General features: G+C 35.2%; 1 protein-coding gene across 3 annotated transcripts in view; it reads right to left on the bottom strand.

Moving 5' to 3' along the window:
• Stat92E (Signal transducer and transcription activator Stat92E) overlaps positions 1–17,107 on the bottom strand; it is a 110,976-nt gene that overhangs the window by 74,246 nt on the left and 19,623 nt on the right. For all 3 annotated transcript variants that reach the window (XM_081735911.1, XM_081735913.1, XM_081735912.1), the window contains exons 3-9: positions 14,142–14,298; positions 10,105–10,194; positions 6,942–7,122; positions 4,655–4,761; positions 2,558–2,736; positions 469–627; positions 91–205 (exon numbers count right to left, since the gene is read on the bottom strand). In XM_081735911.1, the coding sequence (XP_081592037.1) occupies positions 91–205; positions 469–627; positions 2,558–2,736; positions 4,655–4,761; positions 6,942–7,122; positions 10,105–10,194; positions 14,142–14,298 (988 nt within the window). The remainder of the gene's footprint in view (positions 1–90; positions 206–468; positions 628–2,557; positions 2,737–4,654; positions 4,762–6,941; positions 7,123–10,104; positions 10,195–14,141; positions 14,299–17,107) is intronic.

Below are 17,107 nucleotides of genomic sequence, written 5' to 3'. Positions count from 1 at the left end.
TAATAAAAACATTGTGTTTTGCTCAGAGGCTGTGTGTTATTTCTATTTTGAAAACTGCAATGTTAAAGGGAATGTGACGAATTACCCTACCTGTGGTGGTGTCATGTGTACGTTAAGTTTGCCTCCAACCAGCAGACGAACTGTAGATGTGAACCTCGTATTAGTTTTCATCACTTGTGGGGGCTGCTTTTCGATGATAAACGTACTACAAAGAAAACAAACAATAACATTGTAATTAACTATATCGCACAGTAGGCATAATTGTTGAGTGAGTCGAGTACAGATTTACAATTTAGCAACACTTATATTACCCGACTACTTCAAAACTACTATGTTGATTAAATAAGAATTCTACATACTTATACTTTTCACATTAGAAGTAAATCCTTCGATTAAATATGAACACACATTATTTCAAAAGTATAAAGTTTGAATATTTCTCTTACGGAGCTAATGATGAAAATTTACCTTGTAACAAGAGACGAAAGTAACTGCGTTATTTGTGTGTTTAGATTTGGCAATATATCGACGACTCCCGGTGGATCAAGCGCCAACTTTTGTTTTAGTCTTTCGGCTTCTTTAATCTGCTGCCTGTTCAGCCAAATAATTTCAGCCAGTGATTCACACCTGAAAGAAATACACCATCACTGATTAGGACGCCCACATCGAAACTACTGTTAATATTTCAGTGCAACACTAATGCTGTCATTTAGAAAGGAAACACTAGCACCTGCAACACCCCAAGATCGTTCTTATGGCCTATACGAATACACATCTTCAAATACACGAAATAAACATTAGAAGTAATATTGAAGAACAATACGGACTTCTCTGCGTGATAAAATCTAACAAAATATTCCACAGACGAAATTACGGATATTTTTTTTTTTTTTTGCGTGTGTGTGTGTGTGTGTGTGTGTGTGACTAAATTCGGCTAAGTAATATATTTTATTAAAATTGCGTAAAAAAACGATCTAGTAAATCTTTAAAAATACTTTGATACTTTTCATATTATTTCTACTTGTTTGTAGGTTGTTATACCGTAATTATGAGATTGTTAATATACCAGGTGTTTCTGATAAAACGTCAAGTTCCTCTAAATCACAAACTGTTTGGGACACAAGGATAAAACAAAAAGTGAGATAGGAAAATGCCATAGCGTGCATCGAACAGAACACACTCCTTGACGCAAAGACCGCCCCATGAGTCACGCAGACTCAATGGTGTATCATGAGTCCACCCGAAAATTTTAAAAGGTAAGGTCACATAATTTGATACACCATTGAAAAACAAACAACTTTTGAAAGAACAAGATTTTTTTGTGGGGCATGTTTATAAAGTGGTAATCGTGAATTGCTGCACAGTAAACTAAAATGTTCACTGGTTATAAATTACTAATGCATGAAAAATGATGAAACAAATGGAATAGTAAAATATTTAAAGGCACATCGAATGGAGCGCTTCTCTTGCCCTACAGGACCTCCTATCAAAGGACACTGGGGGGGGAGGGGGGTCGGTATTTGATTTTAAACGGTAAGGTAGATGATTAGATGCATCAAAAAGATCATTAATAATAATAATAATAATAACTTTTATAGCAAATAAGTTTCTCGTGTGGGACACTATTCACCAAATGGACACCACTGAACTGTGAATTCTTCCACAGTCCAATAAAACTCAGTTAAATGGTCGTGTGTAAGAGTTCACAACTACATGATGGTTATTTCGTGATCTGTGCCCCACACGAAAAATTTTTCCTATAACGATGTATGCTTTTTCATGCTCTCTTCAACGGTGTAGAAAGTTTTATATACCTTATTATTTAAAATTTTCGGAAGACCCATTAGGTTCAATGATAGGGGCCCTAGGGGCAAGCAAACGTTTTACTATTCGATGCGCCCTCTGGCATTTTCCTGTATCACTCCTTTACTTTCAACTGTAAGTGATTTATCAGCATTGGATGACTTTTTATTTGAAATACTTGGTATTTAAAATATGACACTTTCAACTTCACGAACGGCAATATTAAATATGATAATTTGGTTCAATAAAAAATGTTCAGTCCAATTAAATATTACGGAGTATCATCTATAAATCTAAAACACAAAAAGCCTACAATTATGCATTTTAGCATCGTTATGGCATTTTACATTATATACTTTAAAAGAGTTTTAAGGTAAATATAACAAATATATCTCACATACTTGTATAGTCCGCACCAAAAAACCTGCAACATGAGGTGTAAGTTTGTGAAACTATGCCTAACAGCGCAGGAATCAACAATGTCTAAGTGGTACGAATCACACCTGGAGAAACCTAGGCGTCCACCCCTGCAAACTTACTTTGTAGAAAAAGACTTCGTCATTTCACAATAAACTTACATGCTCATGTTGCAGTTTTTTTTTTTTTTTTTATTTATTTATTGCTGTGGACTGTACCCAATACAAATAAAGTACTGCTTAACACACACATTTTCTAGTTATAATTTCTAAGTTCCTAATTCCTCTATAACTCATAGTTTCAAAAATAAGACAAAGTTTAAAGGAAGTCAACTTACCATTCTTGAATTGAATCCAAATTACTATTAAAGGGAGCACCATTGCCTGCCAACTGCTGTTCTCTCTTCCACCGAATGAGTTCGTCGTCCAATACCCTTGATTGTAAAGTATTCAAATGAGCAATTGTCTCTTTCAGCTTATCTGCAAGTGTCAATCGAAGCTGCATCAAACCTGCAACCTAGAAAACATGAATACATTTTAAACAGTATCAGCATACTTCTTTTAGGTATGACTCCATGGCTACCGCAACTTCGCTCATTAATCCGCTTAAATACAAACTATTGTCAATTAGAATTCCAAGTGTATAATAATAATAATAATAATAATAATAATAATAATAATAATAATAATAATAATAAAAACCGAAACACGAAAGTAAATAATTTTACCACTCACTCCAACTGCAAGAATCCTATCTCTTTCACGGATTTTCTATCAAAGTTCCCCGACTTTTCCAGGTCGGTGGAAATCCTGTACTGTCACGAGAAATAATTTGCCCATGAAAAATAAACATTAAACAGCTTTTCGTAAAAACAGTTTTAGTATGAATCTGTACTATTCAAGTATACTCTTGTTTAATTCTCAGTTTAATTTTTTAATAGCTCCCATCCATGCGCGCGCAGCGCAGCATTTAGAAGGCAGTTCTGAGTGAGTGCTCATGGGCTACAGTCACGCTGCGTGAGTGCTCGCGGAATACAGTCATGTTTATGAAGCAAGATCAGATGAGCTGGTTGAAAATTGAATGCGCTAGAGGTAGGAATGCAAAACAGTACTACGAAGTATTGCAGGATGTTTGCGGTGTAAGTGTATTATCATACCGTACAATAGCAAGGTGAATCAAAGCCTTTAATGACGGACGACAAAATGTCAGACATGTCTCGCTCCGGCCATCTTCCTGTAAGTGAAGATGATGTGCAGAACGTGAACGCGTTAGTGCTAGCGGATCGGAACACTACGATTCGTCAATTGGCCAACGATACAGGACTAGCGCATTCGACTGTGCTGAAAATTCTGAAGAACCTGGGATTGCGTAAAATTGCCTAAAGGTGGGTTCCACTTGATCTGACTGAACAACACAAGTGACTGTGATATGATGCCGCTCGAACACACTTGCAGCGGAATCAACGTGAAGGTGAGGCCTTCTTATGGCGGATTATTGCTGTTGATGAGACCTTAGCCAGAGCGGATGAACCGCAGCTGAAACGGCAATCAAACAATTGGCGTCATCCTGGGTAATCCAGAAAAACAACAGTTTGGAATATTCCAACGAATGTGAAAGCTATGTTCATCATTGTATACAACTGGGATGGTGTAATCATAAACCATATCGTCCCCCAAAGACATACCGTTAGTGCAGAGTACTACTGCAATTTTTTGCAAAGCAATCTGCGAACAGATGTAAGACGAAAACGATGCCACTTCCTGACGAACCCACCATCGTTCAGCAGGTGCGGTTACTGATTTGTTGCATCGTTGGGGCTGGAAAGTGCTGTATCACCCCCCCCCCCGTATTCTCCAGATTTAAGTCCCTGCTACTACGATCTCTTCCCGAAGATGAAGGAACCACTTCGTGGGACACGCTTCCGTACAGTTGATGATCTCGTCCGGGCAACCGATCGCTCTATCTGCATTATCCAGAGATTAGAAACTGCCAACGGCATCCAGCTTCCACATCGCTGAGAACGCGTGATTCACAATGCTGGTGATTACATCGAGGGCCTGTAAAACTTCGAACCTTGTAAGTCTTCTACTTCTCAAGATATACCAATGTTGCCATTACTAAAAATCTAACCCTTGTACTTTTCTACCATACATTATATTCTACAGAGTACAGTATTGAAGTAGTCTTTAAAATCCCTCCTTTATAGGGATACTCTTTATATTATACATAAATGAACTGATTTTCGAATTTGTTTATTTTCTCTGACGCATCAGCTTAACATTAGATTCTAATCTCAAACGGCTGCATTATTGTAGATATTAGCTGATTCCGAATAGTTTTACGATTTTTTTTTTAAAAATCTAACAACAAAATACATAAAAAAATTACAATGAAGGAACAGCATCTACCGCAACTATGAACCTCAATCGCTTACCTTCTGGCTTAACATTTGTTCAAGTGCTTCTTTCCGATGTCGAAGATTCTGTTCTAATTCCTGATTTTGTTTATTCTTTGGCTGAGTTTGAAGATGCTGTATGTGAGCTGTAATAAAGATAGATTGAATTATTAGTCCCAATTACCACCACACATACCAATTACTACCAGAATAAATTAAAACACATGCACCATTTCAACGAATCATTTGTTGCCTCAATTTCTCTACAAAAACTCACAAAAAAATACATTCCCTTAACGACTATGCAAAGGATACTAAACAGTACTTCGCAACTATCGGAACCAAAAATATGTACCAAGTTAATAATAGAAGTCGATGTAAACACAGTTAATAGCTTTATTACAACGACGTAATGGCGGATACAGAATAAAAAACGAAAGTAATTTAATTGTTGTTCCTTATAGGCACGGTAAAAGTCTTTCAAAAGCTTCTTTTGATATCGATATTTCTACCAAAGAAACTGACAATTATGATTTATTTAAGGATATAAATTCACGCATATTAATTTGCTGTAAGTTGTTTACTCAACCTTTTATTAGCTGTATCTGGCGTACAATATTTTCGTTTATATATATAGGCTGGATAAAAAGTAGTGGCAACTTTGTTCTGTCTGAGAGCCGCGTCTCAGCATTACACGAGTTCCGTAGCTGCTAAGGAAATATGCGGCAATGACGGTGTTAAGATGGAAGCCTTTTACACTGAAGGAACGTAACAGGTGTTGTTCTGTGCATAAAGCCAGGTACGAATTATAACAATGTTGCCATTACTTTTTTATCCTTTTGTATGTATGTATGTTCCAACATAACTCTGGAATGCCTGGAGCAATTTTAACGAAACTTGGTACACATATTACTTACGATCTCGAGAATAGTACTATGGGGTAACCCCACGGTACATATAGAGAGTGGGAAGGGTGACAAAAATAATCGAAAACGATCAACTTGAGTGTCGAATTCACAGCTTTCCGGGTTGCTGAGACGAACGGTGACACTTCCAATATCGTTTAAATTCAATTTCAGTCTCCATTAGCAGCCGAGGGTGGAGTGGGATGAAATGGCTACATATAAAAATAATCGAACACGACCGATATTAGTGTTGAATGAATAGTTTTCACCACTGCTAAATTAAGTGATGGCCGTCCCGACGCCGTTTAAGTCGAAGTTCAGCCCCAGTTGGGGTAAAGTCAACCTAGCACACCTAGAGGGGAGTGGGAGACATAAAAATGATCGAAAACGAACCCATGTTAATGTCGAATCCATAGTTTTCGAGGCTGCTTAGATAATAACACTCCAGGTGCCATTTAAGTCTTAAGTTCAGCCTCCATTAACATCCTGGGTAGGGGTGAAATGGTGACAAGTAATAATAATAATAATAATAATAATAATAATAATAATAATAATAATAACCGATAATAGTGTCAAATTCACAGTTTTCGGAATCCCTAACTTGATTCGTGACAGTTCCAGTATCCTTTAAGTCCAAATTCAGGTCCCAGCGGGGTAATGGGAGATTTAACTTATAACAATAATAATAATTAAAAAAAAAAAGATAGATATTATTGTCAAATACTTAGTTTTCAGGGTCACTGAGGTGAATCGTGACACATCCAATGTCGCCTTAGTCCAATTTCAGCCTCAATCACTCATTGAGTGGGAGTGGGGAGATGATACATAAAATAATGAAGACTAATATTAGTGTCGAATCAATCATTTTAGGGATCACTAAGCTAAGTGACAGTCCTAATGGCATTTAAGTTCAGTCTCAGTGTGGGTAAGATCCCCGAGCGCCTTTTTTATTAGGAATGTGTGGATCAAGAGGAAAAATGAACAAATTGTCCATAAAATGTGGTAATATTTATCTGAAAACAAATTAAGCAATGTACTTAGTAATTCATGAAAAAGCTTAAAATAAGTGTATACAAGTATCTACGCAGACAGTTTTCCGTTATTTCCTTAATTGGTGGATCCACAGATTCTTATAACTGATTTATCACCAGTGAAGAAATACTTCAGTACGTGATTAGATAACTACGTAACACGATTAAGCTTGAAATCATCCTGAAGAAAACAATCGATAAATTTGCTTGAAATATCGATGAACTTTAGAAGACTTTTGAATCCTCGCACAAATACTTTCAGGTTAATGCAATGATAATGTGTGTTTCTTACGCAGCTGAAAGTTTATCATTACTTGACTGAAAATCGTAGCCCGTACTTATTTTCTATATACCGTTACGACTAACATTAACTTCTAAGTAAATACTTACCATTTAGTTTCGTACATTCGTGATAATGCAACGCAAATGCCTCTTGTTCTTGTTCCATTTTACGAAGATCCTCCCCAGTTTCCTGAGTTCGTCGGCGGAGAAATTCTAACTGTTGAGCAATTTCTGTGGCAGAATCAGGCAACAGAGGGGCACCTGGAGGCACAACACCCCTCAAAGGAATCTGGAAATAAATAATTCCATCGCTTTTAATGTCCTTTATTCATTTTAGCTAATTCAACACTTCCATGTCATTTCATATGATTCATATTATGTAGTCAAATTTAGGCATATTGACCAAATTCTTATGTATCTAATGAAACCACAATAATTCACACCACGCGTAAGTTTATTTTGGTGTTACCGTACATTTAATGTGAATATTGTAAAAACTACTGTAATATTGAAATCGCACACTAAACAAAAAATATGTTAAAAAATCTTGCTGGAAGTGGTTTAAGTAACACGTGCAAATCTTTGGATGTTGCCTTGTTCCCGAAGTTTGCAAAATGGTCTACTGGAGATAGCGCCTTTTGATTTTCTTCTTTCTTCAACTGAATTTTGCAAGAAAAAAAATCTAATTGGATAGGTCTGTCATTCGTGTAAAGATCGCTACTGAGTTTACATTATGATTATGCCTCCTTGCTCTTAGCCTATCAACAGTTTATTCAACAATACATATGAAATTAAAATGCAGGTGAAACAGGATGATTTTATTGTCTCATTGGTGTGAATAACCTTGTAGATAGGAACATTCTCACATGAACATGTCATCAGGACATCCGAATCAAGCGTAACATACCTACTCTATTCGATAAGCATAACAAAGAGATGTTCATTCACAAAAATTTAGGTGTCATGGATGATGAAAGTAAGTCCCTGGGGTCCATTAACCCTGTTAGTATAAAGAAAATCGTAGAATCGCAGTGAAATAGCCATTGCATCAACACTGTACATGGAGAGTCATGCTTTATAGTTCATTCTCTTCAGCATGAAACAAGCTTTCCAGAGGTGCTATGTATTGGGCCCATAACGTACTTGAACAAGGAAAACTGGGAGAATATCGGGAAAATTTCATCAACAATCCCTCCCATCAATTTTGGCCTCCTCTGTATTGGCTCCGGGTAAAAATACACAATCTAAATATATCTCGAAAAATACTATAGGGGATAAGAAATATGTGAACTAAGTTTTGTTTTGATAGGCGCAATAGGATAAGGGGAGAAGGTTTTATACTAGTACGCTCTGTACATACAAAACCCTACTTATGACATGACCTATAAAGAGAACATGTAATACCTAGGAAAAAGAATACATATATATATATAAACGCAGTACTATTGATCCTGATAATCAAGATTTGTACCACATTCTCTGTAGAATGAAGGAAGCGTTTTAAACAGCAACTGTGCTACAGTTGCAGCGGGATAAACCCACGTTATCCACCAACACTCCTACACCATGTTCTTTTGTTTTCTATTCCGTTTTTACTGTGTCATACTAACCTCCTATTCGTATATCTCATAGTATTTTTCAAGGTATGTGTGTGCACCTACCAGTGTGCGACTTACCAGGGAGGATGAGAGGGAAACCCCCTTCTGACGAACTGGATGTCTCCCATAAGTTTTGAACTTCTCCATGTTAAATTTCTTGGATGTGCACTTTATCCCCCGTTAAAATGTCCTTTAATTCGCACACTGACTCCTACAGGCTCCGATGTCGCTTCAGAGGACGCAGAACTTCACAATAGATATATTTTGGAAGACATTCTTGTGACTTATCCCCAATTTCCCTCTCCACATATCACGGAATAATATGCGCGGTAACTATTGAAACGCTTGCTTTACTTTACAGAGAATATGGTACAAATCTTGATTATCGATTATCACGATAAATAGTACTGCGTTTATATTTTTTTATATGATGTTCTCTTTATAGATCACGCCATAAGTTCTGTTTCGTATGTACAGGGCGTATTGATATACAACCTTTCCCCTTATACTTATTCCGTCTATCAAAACAAAACTTGGTACACACATTTCTTATCCCATATAGTATTTTTTTTAAAAATTCATTTGGATTGTGTGCTTTTACCCGCGGCCAAAATTGATGGGAGGTAATTTTCCAGTCATTCTCTGTTATGGACCCCCAATACATAGCACCTCTGAAAAGTTTGTTTCATGCTGAAAAGAATAAACTATAAAACATGACTCTTCATGTACAGTGTTGATGCAATGGCTATTTCACTGCGAGTCTACCATTTTCTTTATACTAACAGGGTTAATGGACCCCAGGGACTTAACTCCCATCGTCCATGGCACCTATTTTTTTTGTGCATGAACATCTCTTCGTTATGTTTATCGAATAGAGTAGGTTTGATTCGGATGTCCGGATCACATGTTCATGTCCGTTCCTTGTCAGATTATACTGCGGTGTAAAACTAAACTCCGCATTAAACAACGAATCCAGTATAATGTACGTTCTGTAGTTGAGTCTAGCAACATGAGATCAAATGAGAAGTGCATTCTATCAACAATCACTTCACACAGTAACTACTCACTTCATTTATTAAGCACTTAAAGTTTTTGATAGATAGGATTGTAGACTGCCTCTTTTATATGAAATTTGATATCCAGTTCAGGGTTAAAAAAAAAAAAAAAAAGTTGGAAGGTCTTGAGATACCTGAGCCTTGATTTTCTGTTCGTCACTGGATTTCTTAAACGTAATCTATCTCTTTCCATGTGATTGCAATGAAGATTACGTACTAGAAACTTCTACTACCTGATTCCTATTTCTGATTAAAAGTAAGGAAGTATTTAAACGAAACAGATTTGCAAGTATATTATGCTACATATGTTTTATTAAACAAGTATATTTTTATAAATAAATTGCTTACTTATTTTCAAGTGTTTGCTTTGCTTAGAAAATATTCTCCTTTTAAAATACAGTTATTTATTTAAACGACGTGTTCTTTGCCTACTTGAACCAATTACATTATATACACATGTATATTCATATTTTGAAACAGTATTTATATAACTTTTATTCATTTCCATTAGTATAGTTAACTCCTTCATGCAAAGTTTATTAAACGCCATTATAAAGCTTACACAATTACTCTCATAGATGTAGTTAAAAATAACTAGACTTATTATTGCGGACTTACATTTTCCACCTGCTGAACCAGTTTGAGTTCGGTATTCAAGCAATGTCGAATAACGCGGAAGAGACTTAAGGGGTTGTGGCCATATCGTTGCTGTAAAGAGAAAAATGTCAATGTTTAATATATTCAAATATGTTTGAGCAAATACACTAATCACATAGTGTGCTGCTGAATTTTACATTCATTCTTATGAATAACTCAGCATCCATCGGCTTGAACAGAACAAAGCATGGTATGTTAAATTAGCAGAAATACACACTTTTTCTTTCTTTCTTTCTTTCTTTTCTTTTTTTTTTTAAATCCTTTTCATAGAACCTTAACAAAACCAAATATACAGAAAAACATATTATATGCAAGGGAATTAAAACCCTGGCTACCAGAAATACCGTCGACTTTCAATATTTACTACATATTACATGATACCTATTCATTTGGCGAGGATGAATTCCTTCCCATTTCTAAGTTTTCCATACCACGATTTAAAAATTTCAGGTCTATATATAATATAAGAAAGGAACTATATTGTAAAAATACTTTGCTAAGACAGTAGATTTTTTTTTCTAAGTCTCTTAAAATTGTCAGTTCGGCAACAACACATTCGAGGGAAAAGACTGACAAATGTGAAAAAACTTTGCTGTAGTTACCGAAAATACACATGCTTTTCGACCAAAAACAAAAAAATCGTAAAAAGCAAGGACGATAAGTTCCTTTTCTATCTTGGGATTCAATTTTTTTTAACGTGGTTTAAATCCCACTGAGTGCTATTATTAATTAACTTAAAAAAAAATCCGCTATTCTTGGTTTACAGTTCCTGACTATGATTCATTTGTTTCTTTCTCTAAGAAAAGTCATGGTTTAGAAAGTGGCAAACTTATCGTTTGTATCTAATGATTTCCCGAACTCTAAGGAAACTAATAACCTGACTTTTTTTTTTTTTTTAAGGATAACATGCTAGTAAATTGTTACTAAAATCGGTTAAAAAATTTATTCTTGCCGGTGTGCCAATTGACACGGGATACCAGGGATTCCAACCCACCCATCCTCCAAAAAAGGGAAGAAAATTTTCATCTTTGATAGGAATATTTTTTTTTTTTTTTTCCTTTAGAACTTTTTCGAATGTTCATAAGGAGACACACGGAACAACTTTCATTTTGTAGAGAAAAGTACTACAATTAGAAACAAAGTTTGTTAAAAAGATTAGGTAAGTGTGAATGTCCAAGGACTATTTACTTAATGGCTTACCACCAAATTTCGTTAGGGTGTAGAGGATCAGAAGTTAGGAATCGAGTTCACTTACAGAGGCAATATTCAAACCGCAATTGATAGAAATACAGACCAAAACTAATAGAGATAGGAGACTTTTTAAAAAAAATCGATTTCAGGTTTTAAGAATAGACCCATCTTCTCCCATAATCCTCTATTCAAACCAGAAGTTTTAGATATAAACCACTCTCAGGTTTAAAAACCGTAATACATAGCGACAAGCGGATAAAACTTACCACTTCGGATTTTAAGATGATCGCTATAGAGTAAAAAATAGTAATAGATAGCAAGAAATGGTTTCCTGTAATCTAATAAACACTCATGAATATATTCTATCTTCACTCTAATCTCTCTACTACAACCAGAAGTGGCAGAAATCTGCTCTATTTCCGGTTTCAGTATTAAATGAGAAAACACCATGTCATACAAACCACTCGTTTACGTAGTATACACGTGGCTCTATAATATAGTTCGAAGAAGTAATTTCATACTTGCTCGACAAACCCAGTGTGACAATTAATTATACAACAAATAGCAATGACCCATGTACAACATTCTTCCTCAATTATGCCGAACAGTTGAACATCTAGTGAGTGCACCATTTTTCTCTCATTGTTGCTGCCCTAGTTCAGTTTAAAGCAGTAGTTCGTGGATTTTGTGTAGCTACTCCCTGTGCTCCTTGAGAACTTTCCACAGACACCGCATATTATTCAATGGTATAATTACAAACCTATAATATTTTTGACACAAACTAACTTGTGAATTGTAACTAGTGTTCATAAGAAATACATGTTGTAGCAAAGTAAGTTCATAAGTTTATCTATAATTTTAAACAATCGGTTCTGAGAAGTAAAAGTCTGTAAGCTCCCTGCCATTTTACAAGCAAGCTGAATTCCTGACTTTCAAGATTTCACAGATCAATAGGAAAATTTATATTCCTCGCGCCTCGTCGAATTAGACACATTAAAGAAATTATTTTTACAAAAGCAATCCACTATTTTCACAAAAGGTTTTCCCGCTTTAAACGTACATATCCAAATCTGAACACAATGGAATCTACTTGGTAAATCTTGAGGAATATATAATCAACAAAAATTGACACTGGTACGAGAGCACAGAGCACCAGCTCAGTTTGAGTGGAGTTTCCCAGGAGTCCTGGCCAGTCGTGGGAAAATTTGTCAACTTTCCTCAACTATACAGAAACAGTACGAATTTTTAAAAATCAAGAAACTGAGTAGCTACATCCTTACTTTAATTAGTTTGAGAAAAATGAAAATCAGTAGCTTATCAGCAAAAAAATTTTTGAGTAACTTCCTTTAACCCTTTACTGTCGCAATTATGTTATATATCGACAATGATACTTTCACCTTTTTGCAATTCTTACAATTTATATTTCGGGTATATAGGAATTTCGATATCTGCTATATATAATCTTACTGCATAATATATCAAATACATTAGGGAACCAAGAAACAATGTGTTTTATTATACTATGGCAAAAGTGTATCTCAATAACAATTTAAGTTTAAAGGAGGGGTTTTCTATTCTAGTCTCCTAATTGGTTGAACAGCAATTTTATCAATACCTTTCTGCAGGATGTCTACTGAGTTTCATTTTCAAAATTCCAGTATATTCAGTGTAACTATCAGCAAAATTCCTGTACCTAATACAATGATTTAAAAAAAAAAAAAAAAAAAATTCTTTAGAAATAATCACTCTTGATGATTTCAGGTTTGTAATGGTTTTACCATCAAAAGACTATTTTATTTTTAATAAATTTAGTTAATACATCTTGATTTTTTTTTTTGAAATATAATGATTTTTTAAAACATTTTTTAAAGGGCCTCTCAACTCCCCTCAGAGCCCTCCACTCCACCCATTGCTTTAAATGCCTAAATACAAAATGTATACAGCTCTTGCTTTGGGAAAATTTACAATCTCAATGGATACAAAACTGTTTCTAAGACTATTAAAACAATTATAAAAAAGTATTGTTGACAAATTACGTTTCATGATTTTTCCAGTATGTGGATCAAAATTCCAGTATAATTACAGTATTTCCAGTATCTCCAGTATCAGTAGACACCCTGTTCTATAAACTGAAAATACAGATTTATAAGGCTAAAATTCGTCCGATACAATAACTGGCAATGCAGGAAAGAAATGCTAATATTTGACCTACCTGACGTAGAGTGAAAACAATCACACACACACACTTAAAATAAACTACTAGTGGTTTTGCTCAATACTCTGTCAGACAGCGAGGAAAGAAGTACGAAGAAACTTAAAGATAGATTAAAGAACAGAGTATTCAACTTCACAGCTGTAAACTATTCAGGTCAAGTCCATGTTTGAAAACTCGCAACCAACATGGAATCCATGTAGACTCTTTAGTTACTTCCTTCTGAAATCTACAATTTTTCTTTATATCTCTCCTTACTTCTTACTCTGGCTTCTGACGAAGCGTTTAGCAAAAGTTCTTATAGTATAGTTTCTTAGTGTGTGTGACTACATTTTCACTGCATTTCTCTTAACCAATTAATTTGCTATTCCCGCTTGAATTCTGAATTATTCTAAATTACAACGTGCCATTCCATTTCATAAAACAAGCATCAGACTTTGTATCTGGGAGTTTTAAATGAACTGAAAATTCTATTTCCAAACTCAAACGAAAATTTCTGTTACGTCTAAGTTCGTGCATTTAAGATAACTTACACAAAGGCAGAAAATTGCAATAAATAAGCTATCCAAGTTAGCATTACATTATTAATACTTACTCTGAACATATTGGCAGCTTCCATGAGCTTAAGTTTCGTAAGAAAGAGCTCTTCCGTATTCATGGAGCTGGCTTTTGTTTCCAATTCTTGGATTAAGGAGGATAGAAGATTCGAGGCAAATTGCTCATGTTGTGGATTGTCCACATCTATGTCATTCCTAAAAGAAACGTAAAATGATCAACGATTTAAATTCATTCGACATAAAAAGTTATCCTTGTGAAAAGGTGTCAATAATACCTATTGAGTGGACATTTGTATAAGTTGGACATTATGGATGGGTCAAAGCATGACGCAAAGCCTACACTGTGTGTCTCCTACAGTGGCGTAACTAGTTTTACTGCGCCCTAGATCGATCGACCATCGATTTACTCATGCCGTCCCCCTGCCCCATGCATTTCCGATCCTGCGTTATATACAGTGAAACCTCTCTAAAGCGGACAGCCGTGGGGAATCAAAAATTGTCCGCTATAGAGAGGTGTCCGTCTTAGAGAGGTTTCGATATTTTCTTACGTAAATTAGTAAATAAGATGATATGTAATTACAAACTATTGAAGGTAATTTATCAAACCGTTCTATGACTGTGGGCATGTCGATATCTGCGGATTCTCCACAAATCGCTTTGAAAGAAATTTTGTCTAATCCGAAACTTCTCTAACCACTCGTTCGAGACCTTGAAATCTGAAACATTCATTTCTGATGCTACCTCTAAATTCTTAGCTTTTAGCATCGACTCTAACACAGGATTTTTTTTTTTTTTTTTTTCATTCCGCACTCTATAAAAACATTCACTTGCACACCAACTTTGTTCAAAGCAATTAGACATTTTTCATTGTCATTTTCACACCACAACTTTATTAACTTGTCTAGGTTTTATACGATCTCAGGTGCTTGAGTTTTACCGATACAAAAATTTTCAGCTATCCTTCGCACATCTCAGTATTCTTCGAAAATTCAATCAATTCAATTTTAACATTAGCGCTTCTCGTGGCATTTCGAAAGCTCACAACAACTTACACCTTATTGCTTCCGTCTACAAATAGAGGCACTAAGACAATATGCGAATACGTGAACAAAAATTACCAAACATGTCTTCTGCTTGATTCCAGCAAAACAGTAAAATGACGTGTCATCCCAAATGGCAGGCAACTGTCAATCACTTGATTCTAAAACAGGTTGGGTGGGAGTGGAATGCAAGCAAAGAATATGAAGGTGTTGTTAAACAAAGACGCTTCATCTGAGTTTCTGAACAGCCAGTTGGCAAGGAAAAATGTTATTACAATGTTTCCTTGGTGATATATGTATGCATTTCTGAAAATGTATTTTTTCTGTATTTTTCAACTTGTTTCTAGAGAAAGTGTCCGTAATATGGAGGTAAATAATACCTATAAGAGACAGAAAAGACTGTCCGTGTCCGTACTAGAGAGTGTCCGTTTTAGAGAGGTTTGTCAACATGTTTTTTCCTATTACAGTGTTTGGGGATTACAAAATATGTCCGTTATGAGAGGTGTCCGCTTTATAGAGGTGTCCGTTAGTAGAGGTTTCACTGTATATAACAGTATACAAAGTTATTTTTATTAAGAAACCTGAAGTTTTTACTTATCTTTTTCCTAAGTTATCACTATATACTTAATATGAATTAAGGGTTTACTGTACCTAATCCAATTAAATAAAAAATAACAATGACTCATTATGCAAAACTTTCACTAGGCAGCAAGCTAGACAAACATTGCAGTCACAATTGTCCGGGTATCGCCCAGTGGGAATCCAGAAAGAGGGCGTGGGGCTCGCGCGCACCTCCATGAGGAGTAAAATATATAAATTAGTCCCTAATGAAGCGCTTGTTTGAAGGCTATGGAAAAAAAAAAAAAAAAAAGTTTTAAAATTTCTCTCAAAAGGAAGATTCTGAGTGCGTTCCCCACTCATTGCAGATAATGTATGCGTTTCCAGTTCATGATAATCGTGTTGAACAAGATGACTTTTCTCAATGCCGCGTCCAGAAGGGCGGAGATAAATACGTATTATAAAGCACTGCAGTCCATATTTTTAGTTAGCGAACCAATTATCGAAAAAAAAAAAATCTTACGTTTATTTTTCAGTCCTGAGTTCCCCCCCAGGTATCGGCTGTTGCTAATTAACTGCTAGTAGTCATAGCGTACCTTTTGAAATGTTTTCAAACGTTCTTTGTTTAAGGAACAGTTTTCCGTATTTTTTTCGCCCTTGCGCTCTGGAGCAACTGCTCCACTTGCTTCATTATAGTTACGCCACTGGTTTCCTATGGTTTCAAATATAATATACAATATACAGACAATGACCTAGAAGATTATAGTGAAAATCTTAAATTTTGTTTAAATTTATAAAAGAAGAAACTTCAATGTAAACGGCCTAAATTTAAAATAAATAAATAAAAAAACTCAACTTTGGCTGTATGAAAAGAATTATGGAACATTTGCTGGCCCATGCCTATTTATATAACACCCGTACGATCTGAAATCTAAAATTTAACTTCTGGAACTGCATTTTGTTGACACCCATTACATAAAATCATAAATGGCAAACATGTAACACGCTTCACAGTATATTTTAAGCACCTACAATATGAATCAAAAACGGAACATATGATCTTCCTGGCAAACAAAGCAACTTCCCAGACTGAAATAAATAAATAAAAAAGTCTTTTCGACATTAAAACTTGTATAAAAATTTACAAATATAAACTAAACAAATATCTTCTCCGCTTGCTCTACTATTGACTAAGCCCGGCCTCGTGTTACTTTTTATCTATTTATTCCATTTTTTTTAAATACTTGCACAATATACTTTAATTACAATCATGTGTAACAATTAACTTGTTCACAAAGATCAGGTTGTGTATAACTAAAATATTTCATTGCACAAGCACTTGTTGGAGATCATCCAGATTCCTGGATGTTGGATTTAGAGTTGCAATTCTATTTCCAATCGTGTCT

The sequence above is a fragment of the Thermobia domestica genome, chromosome 13 (genome assembly GCF_964235325.1).
Source record: "Thermobia domestica chromosome 13, izTheDome1.hap1.1, whole genome shotgun sequence".
NCBI lineage: Eukaryota > Metazoa > Arthropoda > Insecta > Zygentoma > Lepismatidae > Thermobia > Thermobia domestica.
Note: the sequence above shows the minus strand (reverse complement) of the source record. Positions and strands in the feature narration are given on the sequence as shown.